Genomic DNA, 19,193 nt, shown 5'->3' with positions numbered 1-19,193 from the left:
AAAAAAAAAAAAAAAAAAAAGCGGAAGAGACTGAATGAGGCAATGTGCTCCTTTTTATTTTTGGGATGGTCAAGTCCCTCCCTAGGTCTTCAAGGAACATCCCCAGGTCTGAAGGAAAGAACAAGTGCAACAGCCGACTGGATGCCCACAGCCAAGCAGACACGGGTTTCCCTTCCTTTGTGAAAGCAGCAGTGCCCTCTGGAGGCAAAAATGTATCTTGTCCTCACATTTTAGGATTCTGCCGGACTTCCTGCTTTTCCTGACCTGGAAGAGTATTAGTGCTCTGCTGCTGTAGATAGTGGAACAAAAGTTTTCCGCAACGAAGGCATTAGAAATCATTTCAGAGGCCTCGAGCCCACTACGTGGGTGACAAGGGTGGGCAGCTATAAATTTAAGCATTTTCATCAGCATTCTCCTAAAAATTCAGTCTTTAATTCCTCCCTGGTAGACGGATAATCTTAAAATATGTTTTTGCAGAGTTTCTGATTTTTCTCCAGATATTCTCCACTCTAATTTGATCAAGGATATTTATCACAAAGTCAGTGACACCGGCCCTCCACTGGCACAAGCACAGCGTCCTCTTTCTTCAAACACCCTCCAGGGGCTTCACTCACTCCTAAGGCCAGTTTTTCCTCTTTTTTTTTTTTTTAAGATTTTATTTATTTATTTGAGAGAGAGAGAGACAGAGATAGCAGCAGAGATAGCAAGGGAGAGCTTTAGCAGGGAGGAGAGGGAGAAGCAGACTCCGCTGAGCAGGGAGCTTGATGTGGGGCTGGATCCCAGGACCCTGAGATCATGACCTGAGCCGAAGGCAGCTGCTTAACTGACTGAGGCATCCAGGTGCCGCCCCCCTCTTTTAATGCTGTGCTCAGTACCTCTTGGTGCCTTCCTCCTCTTCTAGATCTGTAAAAGCTTGCTCTGACCTTCAAGGCCTGGCTCTGCCCTCACCTCCTCCATAAAACTTTCCCTGCTGTAGTCCATACGGCTCTTCTCCTTCTCTGAACCACCCTTATGGTTTGAACCGGAACCTCTCTGTAAAGGATGGAAGGTAAACAGCAACAACAGCTGCAAAAACAATGTGTGTATCTTCACCAATGCCACTGAAAACTACTCAAGATCAGAAGTCATGTTTACAGCGCGCCTGGGTGGCTCAGTCGGTTAATAAGCATCCGCCTTCAGATTGAGTCTGGAATTGAGTCCCATATCGGGCTCCCTGCTCAGTGGGGAGCCTGCTTCTCCCTCTCCCTCTGCTGCTCCCCCTGCTTGCTCCCGCTCTCTCTCTCAAATAAATAAAATCTAAAAAAAAAGAAATCATGATGTTTACTCTTCCTGTGGTGTATTCTTACCAAATTCCCTAAGACACTAGTCCGTGCTTATTGCATCCTTTCTATTCATTCCTAGAAGCAGGCAACCACATTTGAGAAAAACAGTTTACATTGGGAAACACAAAACAGAGTATAAACGTTTAAAGACCCCAGGGACCTGGAGGATGGACTTTTCCGAGGTAAAAAACGTAAGTGTGTATAAATGATGAACCTTGGTCCGCACAGGAAGAGTTCTTCCTATAACAGCTAGAAATCTGGGGTTACTCGGCATTCTTCTTTGGTTTTAATAGCCTAATGAAAGTTTTTACCTCGCACCATGTGAGACATGGGAAATCAAGAATATGGTGATGTAAGCAACAGAGTCAGCACGAGGATGGGAGATTTTTTTAAAATGTCACCTTGGTATCATTTTGATTCTGTCTAGTTATTCAACAATTCTGCCTTTGCAGGATGAGGGGAGGAGGTTGGAGGAGGAATGAAAACAAGGAAATGGGAGAAAAGGCACCTCATTTGTTTAAACGGAAAATTCCACATTCAGGCTTGTGTCATGAAATGAGCAATTGCAAGTGGGTCCTTACTGGTAGATGGGGAGGCGTAGCTGATGAGGCTCGTGTTCCCGTGTCTCCTGTTCGGTCTAGAGGAACCGCACAAGCCATTGGAGATTGGAGGCCTCCCTGGGAGTTTGGGATCATTTTGGTCTGTGACCTTCGAGCCTTTTCAAATGTTAATCTCCTACTCTTCATCTGATCCTGAATTGGAAGTGCATTGGCCTCCGGGGAAGTAGGGAAGGGGCGGTGTGTGCTGGGACACTTAGTATTTCAAGTCTGTGATTAAACAAACACGTGTTCCGCCTCTCCCTCAAACCTAGTGTTTTTTGCAGGGCTGTTGTTGCTTTGTTTTTATTAGGCTGTATTTGTTATCAGTACTCTGTAGTCATTCAGTTGCAATTTTTTTAACCGCTTTTATTTATCGTAGGGTTCCTCTGGAGCGGCAGCTTACAATGAGAAATCAGGTAGGATCACCTCACTCCTGTTTCAGAGGATCTCTGCTCAGACCTTTCCTCCGTGGAGAAAGGGAAATATAGAAGCAAAATGTCTCCCCCTCCCCCAGGTGCTCAGGTGTATGACTACAGGGCATTGTGACGTCACAAAGGAGACTGCTTCAGGGGCAGTGGGACACCCGCACACATGTTCTCTCAGCACTCCCACTGATCCTAGCCTTTGCCCACACAATGTGAAAATCTGACCACAGCTGTTAGTGGCCAGAAGAGGTGACCCACTGCTCTCCCTTTGCGTAGCAAGGGTTGTATGAACCAAATGGAACCTTCCTACTCATAGGAGTGGCCAACTTGAGATTTTCAGCCAAAGCGCAGCGGGCCAGCTGGATTTGTCTCTCCATGTGCTGCTGCTTTTGGGTCATTAAGGCCACCAGAGATCTTTCTAGGTGGCTCAGATTAGAAATGGAAGTTGAGGTAAACGTCATTAATTACCCCATTTTATCTATTTTAGGACTCCCAGTTTTTTCACATCTCTGAAATAGGGCTACTCCCTATCAGTCCATAGAGTGCCATGGTTTAATTGGCATCATTTTTCTTTTAGCAATGACATATAATAACGATGCCCCAAGCTCCAGGAAATACAGTGTCACAGGTTGGGTTCTCCAGGAAGCAGAAACTGACCTGGAGTTAGGGGTACACAAGGTTTATTGCGAAAGGAAAAGAGAAGAAACCAGATTGGGTGGGTGGAGCCGTCAGACTGTAATGAAAACCTGACAAAGCTTTGCCAGCCTAAGAACGCTCATTTCAGGAGCCCCACATTGAACATAAATGGCCTTGCTCAGCCACTGATGGGCGCCACCCCGGAGAATATCGAGCGTGACCTTGGCTGGAAAGCTGAAATGGACCCTGAGTGACTAACCACTGGCTGCTGTTGCCTAGCCATATGCCCCTTCATAAATACATTGGGGGGGGGGCGGTCTGAGCAGCACATCTTCTTGTCTGCCACATACAATAATAACCTTTAGTTTTAATTCCACCAGAATTGTGCCATGAAATTAGAGAATGATGAAGAATTATTTACTGTCACACCATCAGTGCTCCACACGTTCTCTGGCCCATGCCCTCACAGAAGTATCCTCAACCAGTGACTGATGGCAGTTGGATAAATATGCCCCAATTTTTTTACCCCACTGGTGGGGTAGCTATGAGACCCATGGTCTGCACTGCCCCCTAGTGGAGTTAAATTTCATTTGCTTTGCAACACACCTTTTATTTGTTTCCTTTCTTGTCCTGTCTTACTTTCCCACTCCGCCCTCCTCATCTTCTTCGCCCACCCCTGGTGTTTTCTAGGATCACCTCCCAAATAAACTTACACTCAAATCCTCATCTCAGAGTCCGCTTCTAAAAGGACCCCAAGCGGAGACACCGACAAAAACAAACAAGTTATGAATAAAGCCTCCATGTATATTTGACTCAGAATTACGTCCTTGCCAGTACATGGGCCATAAGTGTGGATGTTCCCAGAGTCACCATTTTTACATAGATTTCAAAAATTTGTGAGTCCCCATACACATAGTTTTCTCACCACCATCACTGTAGCATAGTAGCTACCATTTAGCAAGTACTGTGTGCCAGGCACAAAACGAGGCACTTTACAGGTGACCTACCACGACAAACTCTTGTATATCCTTGGTCTAATTACATGTCTGCTTGAAAAGGAGGGTAGGGAGGGGGACGAGAGGAAATTCATCTCACTTTTGCACATGGGGACCTCGGTCTTCTGGTGTAAAGTGGAATTACATCCTTTTCAAAGGAACCCTTGCTCATTTATTTTTTATCTTTTCTTTTCCAGAGACTGCCACTCCTGAAGAAGACCACAGTTGGCAAATTCCCATTAATCACAATGACTTCACAGTTTTAAAAAATAATGAGAGTCAGCTGTGTGAAGTCCTTCAGAATAAATTTGGCTGTATCTGTACCCTGGTGTCTCCATCCCTGGGAGGTAACAGTGAGTCTCTGCGAGTGTTCAGAGAAATGCTTACTCCCGGGCTGGAGTTATCTGTTTGGAAGGACGACCTCACCAGACATGCTGTTGATGCTGTGGTGAATGCAGCCAATGAAAGGCTTATTCATGGGGGAGGCCTGGCCCAGGCCCTGGTGAAGGCTGGCGGCTATGAAATCCAAGAGGAGAGCAGAAGAGTAGTTTCCAGACTTGGTAAAATACCAACTGGTAAAATAGCTATCACAAAAGCAGGGAGACTTCCTTGCAAATTAATTATCCATGCTGTTGGGCCTCAGTGGACAGCAAAAGATTGTCAGACATGCACCTGTAAACTGCAAGAGGCCATTATAAGTATTCTGGATTATGTTACTTTTATCAATCCAGACATTGAGACAGTAGCAATTCCAGCCCTGAGCTCTGGGGTTTTCCAGTTCCCTCTGGACTTGTGTACACAGATCATTGTGGAAACTATCTGCTTTTATTACCGGGGGAAGCAACTGGCCACTAATTTGAAAGAAATTCACCTGGTAAGCAATGAGCACCCTACTGTTGTTGCCTTTAAAAATGCTTCAGAAGTAATCCTAAGGATGAACAAGATGGGATCCTGGATGAGTCAAGAAGCCACCCCACCTTTCAAGACAATTATTGTGAACAATATGACTCTCCAGATTGTCCAGGGCCACATTCAACTGCAGGAGGTAAGTCTTTGTTTCTATTCTCTTGTACTGCCAGGGGAGATCCCTGAACTGTGTATTACCTATCAAGTATTTTTTTTAAGTAAATACTATTTCAGATGCTATTTAGAAAGCATCTTGTTAAGGCTAAGAGTATAGACTTCAGAAACAGACCATCTGGATTTGAATGCTAGCTTTGCCATTTGCTCACTGGGTGATCTGAATCGGGTTATTTTATCTTTTAGACCTTGGTCACCTCATCTGTAAAATGAGAGTAATAATAGCACTCATATCAAAGAGCTGGAATCAATACACATAAAATGCTTAGAATAGAGCTTGGCACGTGATAACTATTTATGATTATTATTGCCATTATTTCTTAGGCACCACCAGGAAATAGAACAAGCTTTGATTCCGAGGAACTTCAAATCGATTATATACTTCTTTTATGTCAGAAAAAATTCTCGATTTGAAAAATCCCATTGGGGAAACAAACCATCTGAACATTTCTGAAGCAACCTATCAAGAGTAAACAAGAGAAGTCTTAATACAAAACGAATTCATAATATTTAAGAGTATGTAAATTTGTGACAAGAGTGTAGGGCAGAAGATAGGAGTTTTGAATCTGATCTCAAGTTATGATGGGTATGAACTGGGTGGTTAGAATGACTTGATCAGAGAGACACAGAAGCGGTGAGAGCCTAAAGATCAAGGACTGGACCAGTCAGGAGATCTAAGTGCAGCTATAAGCTGTATACTTAGTATACTGCTGTCTGTCAGGGGTTGGAGAGAATACAAAGGGTCACTTAGCATTTAGCCAGCTCTTGTGGGGCGCCAAGGCCACGGCCCTGGCAAGGAGGGGAGGGAATGGGGGTAACAATGAACTTGGGTATTTCTGGGTTGGTGCAGCTCCCCGGCTAGGCAGAGCACCTTAATGCTGGGGATCATGGCTTGTTCCTCCTTGTAGCTCCAGGGCCCAGTCTGGGCATGCATTTGGGTGTTCAGCAAATTATTGATTCCAAAGAGAAGGGGGCAGTAGGGAAGAGAAAGACTATAAGGCTATATTCTTCTTATTCCTGTATCACGGATGTCACACTTAAGTTTCCTATGGCCACAATCAAATAGACTTAATCATAAGTGAAAAGATATCACTTCTTTTTTTTTAAGGGTTTATTTATTTATTTGAGAGAGTGAGCGAGAGTGAGAGCATGAATAGGGGCAGAGGAAGGGGGAGAAGCAGACTCCCCCACTGAGCAGGGAGCCCCATGTGGGGCTCAATCCCAGGACCCTGGGATCATGACCTGAGCCAAAGGCAGACGCTTAACCAACTGAGCCACCCAGTCACCCCAAAACCACTTATTTTCTACCAGACAATTAAAAAAAGAAGACTAGTGGGGGCGCCTGGGTGGCACAGCGGTTAAGCGTCTGCCTTCGGCTCAGGGCGTGATCCCGGCGTTATGATCGAGCCCCACATCAGGCTCCTCTGCTGTGAGCCTGCTTCTTCCTCTCCCACTCCCCCTGCTCGTGTTCCCTCTCTGGCTGGCTGTCTCTATCTCTGTCGAATAAATAAATAAAATCTTTAAAAAAAAAAAAAAGAAAAGAAGACTAGGGGACCCCACACAATGAAACATTTATTCAACAAGTCATTAATCTGCCACTTTAAAATTAAAGTGGAAACATCCTAGTTGAATAATTTACCCTTTAACTAAACTTTTTTTTTTTAATTTTTAAAAAATTTTTCAAGGATGCCAGTGCTCCCAAATTGGAAATTCTGGTTGCGCTTTCAAAGTGAAACATTCATTAACGTCCGTTAGAAGTACCTGGGTTGCTCACAAAAAGAACCAAAGCCATCAGGATGATTTACGGGTGTTTGAAGCACTGGGCGGGAGTGGAAGGATACTGTCCCCTGCAGCCTAGGAGGTGATATTACTGAAAACACAGCCCATGTGTATGCAGTCCATTTCCAAAGGGACAGATGAAGAGCTGGTGAAAGTGGTTGCCTGCAGGACGGGTGGGTGCGTGGGGCATCTAAGGAGCCCACAAGAGGGAGGCCTATTTCCACTGAAGACTTTTTTGTCTCATTTGTATTTTCTTAAACCATGTACTGCTTTCTTTAAAAAGAAAAGCATTAGGAGGTAGAAATTTCCCAAGACACTTTATTTCTACTCTCTTTAAAGCAAAACAGAAAATTCAGACAGAAATAGCAGAAAGTGATGGCGGTGGGGTAGGGGATGAATGCTCTGAATCTTGGAATATGGGGAGGTATAAGGCAGCAAGGGGCAGGCAGACGTTTGCAGGCAGAATTGTATCCTCCATACATTTTACCTAATTTCTGAATAGGACAAATGACTCACAGCAATCAAATGGAATTATGAGTTTCTATCCACCGTTAAATGGTATCTTGTGCAAAACAAATGCACAAACAAGAGGGGTCTTGTGAATTTAGGATCTTCAAAAGTATTTTCAAAACTCCTCAGCAAACTAAAGATTTAAGAAAAAGTAGTTTAACAATGAATCCTGTCCATCTTTTTTTTTTTTTTCCTTTTCAGACGGATGTAATTGTTAATTCTGTAAATCCATTCTATGGTCTTGGATTTGGACCTGTGTCGATATCAATTCTACAACAAGCAGGAAATGAAATAGAATTGGAATTTAATGAAAAAGTTACTGAGATACAAGATTCTCAGTTGGTACTGGTCACAAAAGGATTTAAATTGTCCTGTCAATACGTATACCATGTGTTGTGGCATTCAGGATGTCGCAAACTGACTAAGGTAAGTTCAAAATAAGTTTATCTTTATGTAGTTCCATAGTCTACATAGTCTTTGTTGAATTTCCATCATGTCATTACGTTTATGAAATGTTGGTAAGTGGAATAGTCCTCATTCTCTACCACTCTGAAATTCAGAAAAATTGTTGTTGTCACACAAGTTATCTGAAGAAATTTAATTTTAAATATTACCTAACCTATGTCTAAATTGTAAGCTGGCATACTGCAAACAGACCTGGAAAGAGTGGGCTCCCTCAGTCTGCACACCCTTTCACCTCACCCCTCTGCGACCCTGTTGGCCTTTCCCCAAGTGGGCCTGGAATTCGGCCTCCCCGTATTTCCCTCCACCAGTTATGCCAGGAGGACCTGGGATTTCCTTTCCAGTATTATTCCAGGTAAATCTATTACCTCTGGTGTCTTCCCACCAATGCCTGTGGTAGAGATGGGCAGATTGCCTTTCTGGGCAACTCTTCACCTAAGACCCATAAAACATGCACATTGAAGAGTGGGGGGACCCACTTAAATGTGGAGAGAGGGAAAGAGTCCCCTTCTCTGCCTTTGTGTATCTTCATTTTGCCACCATTTCTGGTCCTTCTTTGACTAAGAGCCCTCTAATCCCAAACTGGTCCTCCAGTCACTCTCTACCCTCCAGTTTTCCAAGACCCTTCCACAGATAACCTTCCTGTACTTCATTTTGAATGTTGAAATGTTGATGGAAAGTTTAAATCTGCCAAATATATTAGCACTTCTCAAGAAGAAATTACATAGTACATTAGGGCATATCTTAAATATGTTGGGTAAAGCTGCTTATGTATTTTTCCCTCTGTCTCCTTCATTAAACTTATAAGAGCTCTTTGTTTCAACCTGGAAGTGGCAGGTAAATGGGGATAAACTGATGGTTGGCTCTCTGACCTGGGGAAATGGACAAGGCCGTATAAACTGGGAGAAATCATGGCATCCAAACAGACCCCTCAGTGACTTCTGTTTCTCATCATCTAACCTTATGGCTGTAATGGGTTCCCCATGGAGTGCAGCCTTTCCTGCTCTCTAAGGAGGCATGGCCATGACCCGAGGGAGAGTAGGGGTTGGCATTGTAAGATGTGGGCAGGATCAAGGGGTGAGTGAAGTTTTATTTTGACTCAAAGGCTGATCTTATTTTCCCACAGATACTGAGACTTGCAGTGAAGGAATGTTTGGAGAAATGCCTTGAACTAAATAAAACTTCTATTTCCTTTCCTGCCCTTGGGACTGGAAACATTGGTATACAGAACAGTACAGCAGCCGAGATTATGTTTGATGAAGTTTTAACTTTTGCCAAATGCCATTTGAAAAAACAATTAACTGTAAAGTTTGTGATCTTTCCAGAAGAACTGAAGACATATATGGTAAGTTAATATTTTAGAAATGTCCTATAGTTCGTTCATTCATTCATTCAAGCAGGCATTCAATAACGTCTGTGTAATATCTCCAACGTAAGACATGAGCTAAGCACTGTATAGCACAGTGATGTTCTAACTTGGTGAATTTAATTTTTTTTTAATTGCCCACCTCTGACCTAGTGAAGAATGTCATTAAAGCAGCTTACCCTTACCACCATGTTACCCTACTGCCTAACTTCCCTCTTTTCCTTTGTCAGCCTTTATTCTCCCCCCTGTTCCTCAGAGGTAAGCAACCTTCTAGTCTCAGTGTGGGGGTCCTCTGCTCCTCTCTCTTCTCTCCTGCTCTGAGAACACAAGTACTCTTACAATTTCTGCAGTCCTGTCTTCAGAGCCACTTCAGCCGCATACACCTAACCCTCTCTCATTTCCACTTGGTTATCCCATTGTCATCTTAAATCCAACATATTTAAAACAAATTCTTTGTCTTCTCCTCTCCAAACGATCAACTTCTATGGGCAAGTTAATATACTTTTCTGTGCTTCAGTTTCCCCATCTTTAAAGTGGGGTAATAGGGGCGGCTGGCTGGCTCAGTCAGTAGACACGGGACTCTTGATCTTAGGGTTGTGAGTTTGAGCTCCGCTTTGGGTGTAGTGCTTACGTGAAAAAAAATAAAAAAGTAAAATAAAGTGAGGATAATAACTACCATCCTGTGGAGCTGTTGTAAGCATTAACTTGAATTAATCCACGTAAAACACTTAGAATGGTACCTGGCACACAAGGAAGCCCTCCACGGAGGCTGGCTATTGTATCAGCTGTAATGGACTGTAATTCAGAGTGCCAACCTGAAGACGAAACCAAGTGACCTGTTTGTTATCTTTTCTTCCCTATTAGAGTATTAATTCTTTCACAGCTGAGGTATCTTTGGCTACTTTTGCCATGTCCCCCGTATTGTCCCCAAATTCAGTCTATTGTTTAACTTCTCTGTGGGTGACCCCAGAGGGAAGTCAGTTGTGGTGTGTTACAAAAGGGAGGGATGAGGGGCGCCTGGGTGGCTCAGTTGTTAAGCGTCTGCCTTCAGCTCAGGGCGTGATCCCAGGGTTCTGGGATCGAGCCCCGCATCGGGCTCCCTGCTCTGCTGGGAGCCAGCTTCTTCCTCTCCCATTCCCCCTGCTTGTGTTCCTTCTCTCGCTGGCTCTCTCTCTGTCTGTCAAATAAATAAATAAAATCTTTAAAAAAAAAAAAAGGAGGGGAAGGGACGAGTGTGTTAGGGAGTGTGTCTGTGTGTCTGAGGGCAGAGATCTGTCCTTCATCTCAGCTTTTTGTTTTAGAGCAGGCAGGTTAAGCTGAGTTTCTAACATGTGCAAAGTCCCTGATATACCCAGCATAATTAAAATATAGTGCTGTGCTGTTCTGCCTTTAAAGTACCATCTCTGGGCTTTATTCTTGTTTAGCTGGCACTTCGAGAAGGGGTTGTCATGATTTTAAGGAAGAATAAAAAAAGGAAGTGAAATAAGATACAGCAACTTTAACGGATTTTCAAGACAGGTTTCTGATTCTGCCAATGGCAACATCCAAGTGCTAGTACAACCTCCCACGCGTGGGTCTGGGTCTTGGGTATAAAGGGCCTTGCTCGGTGCCTGGCAGAGAGAGTGGCTCTGAACACTAGTCCTCTGACTGCTCACTCTTCCGCCTTGCAGCCTGTCTCCAGGTGGGCAGTTGCCATTTTATCTCTCTCGATAAAAAAGCGAACTTACACTTGTTCTAGCTTGCTCTTTCCTGGAACAAATGTGAAAGTTCTATTCCTTTTGCTGCTAGACTAGTTGCAGGGAGGTTTGTAGCGTTTGCTGGTACTCACTGCTCACATCTCTGAAGGCGGAGTCGGGAAGAGGTGCCCGCAGTGAGCCCTCATTAGCCAGTGTCAGCCAGCTCCAGGACCCCAGTGTGTCTCATCCACAGCTGACCTGCAAGCCAGTTACCCCGTGAAGTAGCTCCCCTTCCAGACACAGTGAATCATCCTGTCTTGCGAATGAAGTTCCCCCAAAGCAGAGCTCCAGCGATGGGCCCAGAGAGATGCCCCGAGCTCATCCCTGAAAGGCTCAGGAAGTACCACTCCTACAAGGGGAATGAACTGCACCTAGAAAGGCAGGCTCGTTCTCGTCGATACACAGACAAAAATGTACATGGCAGTTCAAAAAAGTAGAAAGATCCACCACAATCTGAGGGCTCCCCCAGGCGTTAATAATAAAAACAGCTGCCATGTACTGTATCAACCAGGCACTGTGCTAAGGAGAAACCGTAGAACAATGTTTTTCAAATGAATTTCTGTTTTATCAATTACAAGAGCATCTTCCTATTTTTGTCTTCTCCAGTGACATGGCCGCAGCCTTGGTTCAGTGCCTAATATGTGATAACCAGAGCATTAATATTTGTGGAATGAATAAATGATTACATTTTGCCTTGGGATATGCATATACATTCTTTTTTTTTTTTAATGCCAGATTTTGGTTTTCTTTCAGGTTTTTCTAAACTTGTTTCCCCTAGGTATTCTAATAGATCATGGTACTACACAATTTGGTGCTGTGATTGCTGTTTCCTAGGACTTTCCAGAAGGCTGCTGTAGATTTGTGGCAGTGGGGATGGGGATTGACAGAGTGGATGCGGCCAAGTGGTATATTCAGGTAGGAAGAGGATTTTGATGACAATGGCTAAAAGCCCCACTTGCAACTCTGTTTTGCTTCTTACAGGCTTTCAGCATTGAAATGGCAAAGAGTAAATCCAAGCTACATGGTTTCAATAATTACAGTGGTGAGTAAGAAATTCATGGGCCTAGAAGTGGAGTCCACCCACCAGAGAGGCTCGTCCTGGTGTTCATCATCTGAGCTAAGGGGCAAGAAGAAGAAATAAGCCAAATGTATTTTCTCCTGTTCGGATACTAACCTGCTCGGTATCTGAACATGATTGCATTTTTTTGCCCAGTCTAGTTTCATGAGATGATTCGAGAGAGGCTAAGCCACAGTGGGTAATTCACAGTGTGGGTAGTTCCTTCATAGATAGCTCTCTATAATTTTTCTCTAAGAAAAAGTTCTGCCCTTTAGAAGCTGCTGCTCTGAATGGGGTCACATCTAAATGGGGTTACTCATGAGCCATTATAGAAAACACATCTCAGTAATACCAGATAATAATAAATGGATTTAGCTGACGCTACCCAAACCTGAGTCATCACTGGGATCAAAACAGAAACCTTAAACACACAGACAAAAATATGTATAGGCCCCAACTGCACAGATTCTGACTCAGCTCAAGAGCTCTGGATCTGGGCCAAGCATGTATATTTTTCAATAGCTCCTAGTCAATTTTGCTCCTGAACTAGGTTTGGGGATCACTGGGCTTAACTAACCCTGGTTGATGTTGGAGGAAGATTAACCGTGTCGTAGAAGTGCTTCCCATTAGTGGAGTTTGAGTTGATGGAGTTAGAATTGCCTCACGATAACTGGGATCTATACTTCTGAAATAGTCTTTTGATCTACAGTGTTCTATAAATGTTAAAAACACTAGACATTCAACCAGCAATAGAAACTGTTCAGATATTTCCCATTAGGGTCACAATGACTTGCTTATACCCTTTAACAGAAGAGTTCATTTATGGATGTGCAGTGGTTCAACAGTGCTGGAAACAAAGGAGGGGACACTTGAAGAGCTGTGGTCTGTGACTGCACCTCTTATGAACCTGTTTATTTATCTGTAAAATGATGATAATGACGGGCTTTTGTGAGGATAATTGCAGATTATGTACGTAAAAATGTTTCGTAAATTGCAAAGCATTAAACGAAGGCCAAAGAATAATGAATGAGAGGGTGGACAAACTACCCCGGGGGCCCAGAGGAGGAGAGATTCCTTCTGACCTGAACTGACTTCCTGGATGAGTGGTTCTAAGTTGGGCTTTCAGGATGGCAGATTTTCAATGGCTAGAGCTGGTGGGGTGGGGCACCCAAGGTGAAGAAAATGCATAGGAGCAAACAGATGCAGCGCGTATGTGGGGAACCACACTGAATCTAGGGAAGGTAGATAGGAGTTTTGGGTGAGGATAATATGGAAAAGGGAAACACAATGTCTCTATGTTATTAGTCTGAATGATAGGGCCAGGTGTTACCATTTACTTCATTTTTAAGGACATCTGTTAAGAAATTATAATTATAGCACAGGACAGTAATTGACATTAATAATGGTTAATGGTGATGATCTCAGTTTATCAAGGAAAAGTTAAACTATTTAGGAAGGCAGGGAAATGTGTTTTCATTAGAAATATTTAACTAATAAATATTTAATGAACTAAGAAATTTAACTAATAAATACTTATCTAATGTATTTTGTGCTAAAAGTATATTTTTTAGTGATCTGAACAATTAGTTTCCCAGAAGAACAATTTCTTTTTCCTGGTAATGATGGATAAATGAAGTATCACCATGTTTTGCTTCTATTTTCTCCTAAAAATTAGTGTAAACTCCCAGGTAGAACAAGGATTAAAAAACAAATAAAACCCCTATGCTTCCAATTTAAGAACACTTGTCACTTCTAGTGTCCAAAACATTGGCTTTTTTTTTTTTTCCGACTCAGACCCTCTCTTACTTCTGAGTCTTTTGTGGTACTGTTTCATAGTTCCTGGTACCACCCAACTAACCTTAGGAGGAGAGATGCTTATTACCACTACTAACCTCAGATCACTTATGGGGAGGCAGAATTATATGAGTACTAGAGTCAGACTGTCCACACCTACTGGTCCTATAACCATGGGCAAGTTATTTGATAACTCTGAATAAGTTTCCTCATTTGTAAGATGGGGCTGTTGATAGTACTTATAAGGTTGTGAGGAATGAACAGAATAATTTATGTGAAGCACTTAGAACGATGCCATAGTAAGTGCTCAATTTACTTCCCCCCTTCAAAATATGTTTCTGAGATTCATCCAAATAGCTAAAGTTCACTCCTTTTCATTGCTGTAATAATATTCCATTGCTCAAGGACGTTTGGGTCATTTCCAGGTTTTTGCTGTTACAAAGGAGAAGGTGAATTTTCTTGTACCTATCTCCTGATACACACATGCAAAAATTTCTTTGCAAAATATAATTATGGGAGTAGTTGTTCCAGTTTTACATCCATCATAACTATATACAGGAGTTCCAGTTGCTGTATATCCTTCCCAACACTTAATATTTTCAGACTTATTTTTTTGCCAATCTGCTGGGTAATTTTTCATATCCCTGATTACTGGTGAAGATGAGCATCTTTTCACACATATCTGGGCCATTTGTGTTTCCTTTGCTGTGAAATCTTTTGCCCAGCTGAGTACTAGGTTCTTCCTTTTTCTTGATAATTTGAGAGAATTCTTCATATATTCTAGATACTGCCTCACCTATGAATTTCCTCTCTGCGAGTCCATTGCCCCCCAACTTTTTTTTTTTTTTTTTGCAGTTTGGGTTGAGAGTTACCCTAATGCATCGGAAATTCTACTTCTTTATATATATCTTTGCTCCTTATGGAGGGGGGTTGTAGAGAGGAGTACACATGGGTGGGCTGGAATCAAGTTCCATGACCTTTTCTGCTGGGATTTACCGTGCCAAGCAGAAGAAGCTGCTAAGCTCCAAATGCTGCGTATGCAAATCCTGTTACATACAGATAAGATATCAGAAGGAATCCCGGGTAGTAGAGTTATGAGTATTTCTTCCTTTCATTAAACTTGGATAATTTTCTAATTTTTCAAAAATAACTGTGTTATTTTTATAGTCAGAAATACATATTTTTCAAAAGGAATTTTCACTCTTTAAAGTCTATGGCTTTCAGAGATGTTTGATTTCAAACTCGGTAGTAGCAAAAGGTTAAGGAAAATATCAGTCTGTGGGACATCAAGGCATACCTCGTTTTATTGTACTTTGTTTTATCATGCTTCACAGATACTGCTGTTTTTTTTACAAATGGAAGGTTTATGGCTACTCTGCGTCAAGCAAGTCAATTGGTGCCATTTTTCCAACAGCATTTGCTCACTTCATGTCTCTGTATACGTTTTGGTGATTCTCACAATATTTCAAACTTTTTCATTATTATTGTATTTGTTATGGTGATCTGTGATCAGTGATTATGACTCGTGGAAAGCTCAGATTATAGCATTTTTTAGCGACAAATATTTTTAAATTAAGGTATGTACATTGTTTTTTAGGCAATGTTATTGAACACTTAATAGACTGCCGTATAATGTAGACGTAACTTTCATATGCACTTGGAAACCAAAAAATTCATTTGACTTGCTTTATTGCAATACTCACTTTATTGTGGTGAGGTGGAACCCAACTTGCTTCTCTGAGGTATAATAGTTGGTTAACATCCAGGGTCACATCACAAGGTGAACTCATCTGTGCACTGACAAATGCAAGATAGCAGGGGCAAGGCATGGTAAGACCGACCCCTTACAGGCTAAACTCTTGTACGCAAGGAGACTGTAAACCATACATTTAGATTTCCTTCTTATCTAGCACAGCAATCAGAGATAGGCACTTAATTGAAGTTGCTGTTGCTGGCAAAGGTCCTAATATCCTTGGGGCAAATATTGGCCTTGGTGTTTTGTTCTGCTCTGGTTTAAAACCCACCTGCTTTCTGTGGATGTTTATGACAGTCTTTTCAGCCCCCCAGTTGACCAGAGAGGAAAAAAAAGAAAATGGGCTCAAAGCTAAATCTCCTGCCATCAGTCTGATGGGATCCGACCTGGAAAAGATGAAGGAGGCCCAAGCGTGGATCCAAAGGATACTGACCCCCCAGGACCACCATATCATTGAGAATAATCATATCCTCTACCTTGGGAGAAAGGAACATGACATTTTGACTCAGTTTCAGAATACCTTAGGAGTCTCTATCTCAGAGATTATCACTCCAGAAAAGGCAACGTTAGAGATTAAAGGAGCCCAAGCCGGCGTCATTGAGGTCATTATGAACATTGAACATATGCTGTGTGAAGTTCAAGAGGAAATGACAAGAAAAAAGGAGTTAGTCCTTTGGAGCATGTCAGGTGAGTAACTTTAAGTTGGAAAGTCAGCTCTTAAAACTGTTCCTTATGGGCGAGAGTGCGTCTGTGTGTATGTGGGTCAGAGATAGCATGGAAGAAAGAGCAAACCATGCTGGTTCTGTGTTAAGCTATAACCTTTTATAACCATTTTTGGGCTGTCTTTCTACGAGCAAGGTTAATTAGTAAATGAATACACACACACGGGCACACACGGGCACACATGTGACTGGATTTACTTATGATGACATGAATTGACTAAGAGGCAATTAAATGGGAAGCCTCCAGCAACACAAGCCCAGGTTCTGGGGGGGAAAGTACATCCCTAATTCTACAAATGGAGCATTCAAATATAGACACATTCTACTTAATTAATTCATTTCTTTGAGTTTTATTGCATTTACGTATTTGTTGCTGTCAGCATTAGGAATCTTAAAATTACTCTGAGCTCTCTCACCTAATTAAATTATTCATTTATACTGTGAAGTACACTCATGTATCTCCCATTCAGTGGGGCAAAAATCCTCAGAATGACTGGGAATTTGGGTCTGGAGAGGTCCTTTCGACATGACCCTAGAGCTAACTAGGAAAATTACACTGTTGTAAATGCCACCTTGGGAAACAGAAGCTTATTTCATTTCTTTACTCGAATAATGTATATTGTATCCATGATATGTGCCAAGCAAGTGATGGGTGCTGAGGATACAGTGATAAGATGGACATTGTTTCCATTCAAAATCTAATTGAGGATACTGAGAAGCAAACAGGTTAGTTATGAAAGAGGAGGGTGAAGATACTCTGTGGGAGCACCTCGGAAGGGCACTACGATGTTGCGATTTAGAATATATATTTGGTCATTCAGACGATCAAAACACATTTGTGATACATATTTGGTCTTTATCCACATTCCTGGCTTACAGCTCTCAAAGCCCTTGGATTTCCTAAGTGTTGAGAGTGATAAAGGTATCTTTTGTTACATTAGGGGGTGACTTTGAAAGCATTTAAGGATGGGGACTGGTCACTAGGAAACCTGGCCTGTGTTTGGAGGATTGAAACTTTTGGTATCCCCCAGCCCAACCTCTGGGGAGGGGGCTGGAGGTTGAATCAGTTGCCAGTGGTCAATGATTTAAACAGCTGTGACTAGGTAATGGACCTCCAGAAGGACAGGTTCAGAGAGCTTCCACGTTGGTGAGCACGTGGAGAGCTAGGGAGTGTGGCTTGCTGGAAGAGAGCATGGAGCTCCACACCCTTTCCCCATTCCTTCCTTGCCTTATGCATCTTTTCAGTCTGGCTGTTCCTGAGTAATACACCTGTATAACAAACCAGTAATCTAGTAAGTAATCTAGTAATCTAGTAAGTAAAATAAATTAGTTCCTCTGAGTTCTGTGAGCTGCTCTAGCAAATAAATTGAACCCAAGGAGGAGATCATGGGACCTTCTGATTTACAGTCAGCTAGTTAAAAGTATAGGTAACAACCTGAACTTGCAACTGGTGTCTGAAATCCAAGGAGAAGGTCATTGGAACCTTCAGTTTGTAGCTAGTCAGCCGGAAGCACAGGTAAAAACCTGGCTTTCAACTGGTGTCTGAAGTGTGTGTGTGTGTGTGTGTGTGTGTGTGTGTCCTTCTGCCCCTTCCCTCCCTTCCCCCTCCCATGCTCTCTCTTTATCTCTCTCTCTCTCTCACATTCTCTCTCTCAAATAAGTAAATAAAAAATCTTTAAAAACACTGAGCATAAAGAAATAACATTCAAAATTAATACACAAGAATGAGACCGAAGATTATGATTTCTACTTAGCTTTTGAAAGGTGATGACTTTGGATATTTAAACTAACACCAGTACACTTCCCAAGAGAGCAAGAGACAAAGAAACACTCGTCTATAAAGCCTGTGGCATTACTTTAACTGCATTCATCAGGTTGACCCATTCTCCCAGCTATTGGCAATTAGTCTCCTGTAAGTCCCCTGTTCTGCTGCAAGATGGCACTTTTGATAGTGGGTGACTAAGCATACTATTCCACAGCAGTCTTTCAGAGGCCCCTACACGCTTACCCTCTCTCAACCAGATTAAGACCTTAGTTAACACAGTGGACAAATTTTCAATGAATTATTACTACAAGGAATATCAACTATCCACCAGAGTGATAAAATTTAAATAAGGGAAGCTAGGTATTTCCTCTTTGATGCTGCCATTGTAATCCTCCCTGGGGAGCACTTCTGACAACAGGAGTTCCTGGATGTTTGAGTCTCCAGTGCCCAGCCCAGCACCAGGCAGGTAATAGGAGCTCAGTAAATGTTTGCTGAACTCTAGTGAACTGAACTCTATTACTGTACTTTATAAATGTCAGCTGTTGCTCTCGAGATTTAAGTTATAGTCTCTTCCTTTGAAATTTCCTGGCTTTGGAGTTTCTCTGCTATGGAATTTTGTCCCTCCTGCTTTCCAGATTTACAACTTGGCCCCTCTAGTGAATTTCTTTGGATTTATCATCTGCTTTTTGTGGTTAAATTGAGCACATTCAGTTAAATAATGTGCTGGGAATTATGTCATTTTTGTTTACTTGGGTTTAAGTCAAACTGAAAATAAACTGAGGGGTGCCTGTGTGGCTCAGTTGGTTATCGAGTCCTGCCATCAGGCTCCCTGCTCGAGTCTGCTTCTCTCTCTCTCCCTTTGCCCCTCCCCCTGCTCACACTTGCACTGCTCCATCTGTCTCTCTCAAATAAATGAAAATCTTTAGAAAAGGAAATAAGTCCTCTGGCGGGAGGGGGGGGGGTTCCCGTTTGTCCACCTGTATGTATATTTATTCCAACAAGGAGTTGCTAGGCAATTACAGGTTGTCCCTTGAATTTAAAAAGGAAAGTAGGAAAGTTAAGGGAGAAGAAACAAAGGAAGGAAAAAAGGAAGGGAGGGAGGAAAGACAGGACACCATAAACTCTTTTTTTTTAAATTTTATTTTATTATATTATGTTAATCACCATACAGTACATCCCCAGATTCCGATGG

The 19,193-nt window shown here is 42.4% G+C and overlaps 1 protein-coding gene across 10 annotated transcripts in view; it reads left to right on the top strand.

Moving 5' to 3' along the window:
• PARP9 (poly(ADP-ribose) polymerase family member 9) overlaps positions 1-19,193 on the top strand; it is a 29,702-nt gene that overhangs the window by 2,180 nt on the left and 8,329 nt on the right. For 2 of the 10 annotated variants that reach the window (XM_019807937.2, XM_034659493.1), the window contains exons 2-8: positions 1,402-1,513; positions 2,301-2,337; positions 4,175-5,022; positions 7,548-7,772; positions 8,935-9,153; positions 11,892-11,952; positions 15,812-16,201. In XM_019807937.2, the coding sequence (XP_019663496.1) occupies positions 1,490-1,513; positions 2,301-2,337; positions 4,175-5,022; positions 7,548-7,772; positions 8,935-9,153; positions 11,892-11,952; positions 15,812-16,201 (1,804 nt within the window). In that variant the 5' untranslated portion in view covers positions 1,402-1,489. Of the gene's footprint in view, positions 1-477; positions 622-1,401; positions 1,514-2,300; positions 2,338-4,174; positions 5,023-7,547; positions 7,773-8,934; positions 9,154-11,891; positions 11,953-15,811; positions 16,202-19,193 lie in introns of those variants that run through there. The other 8 variants (XM_034659485.1, XM_019807941.2, XM_019807940.2 and 5 more) reach the window with 8 other exon arrangements.

The sequence above is a fragment of the Ailuropoda melanoleuca genome, chromosome 1 (assembly GCF_002007445.2).
Source record: "Ailuropoda melanoleuca isolate Jingjing chromosome 1, ASM200744v2, whole genome shotgun sequence".
In the NCBI taxonomy this organism is placed as follows: domain Eukaryota; kingdom Metazoa; phylum Chordata; class Mammalia; order Carnivora; family Ursidae; genus Ailuropoda; species Ailuropoda melanoleuca.
The sequence above is the reverse complement of the archived record's forward strand: the minus strand, read 5'-3'. Positions and strand labels throughout refer to the sequence as shown.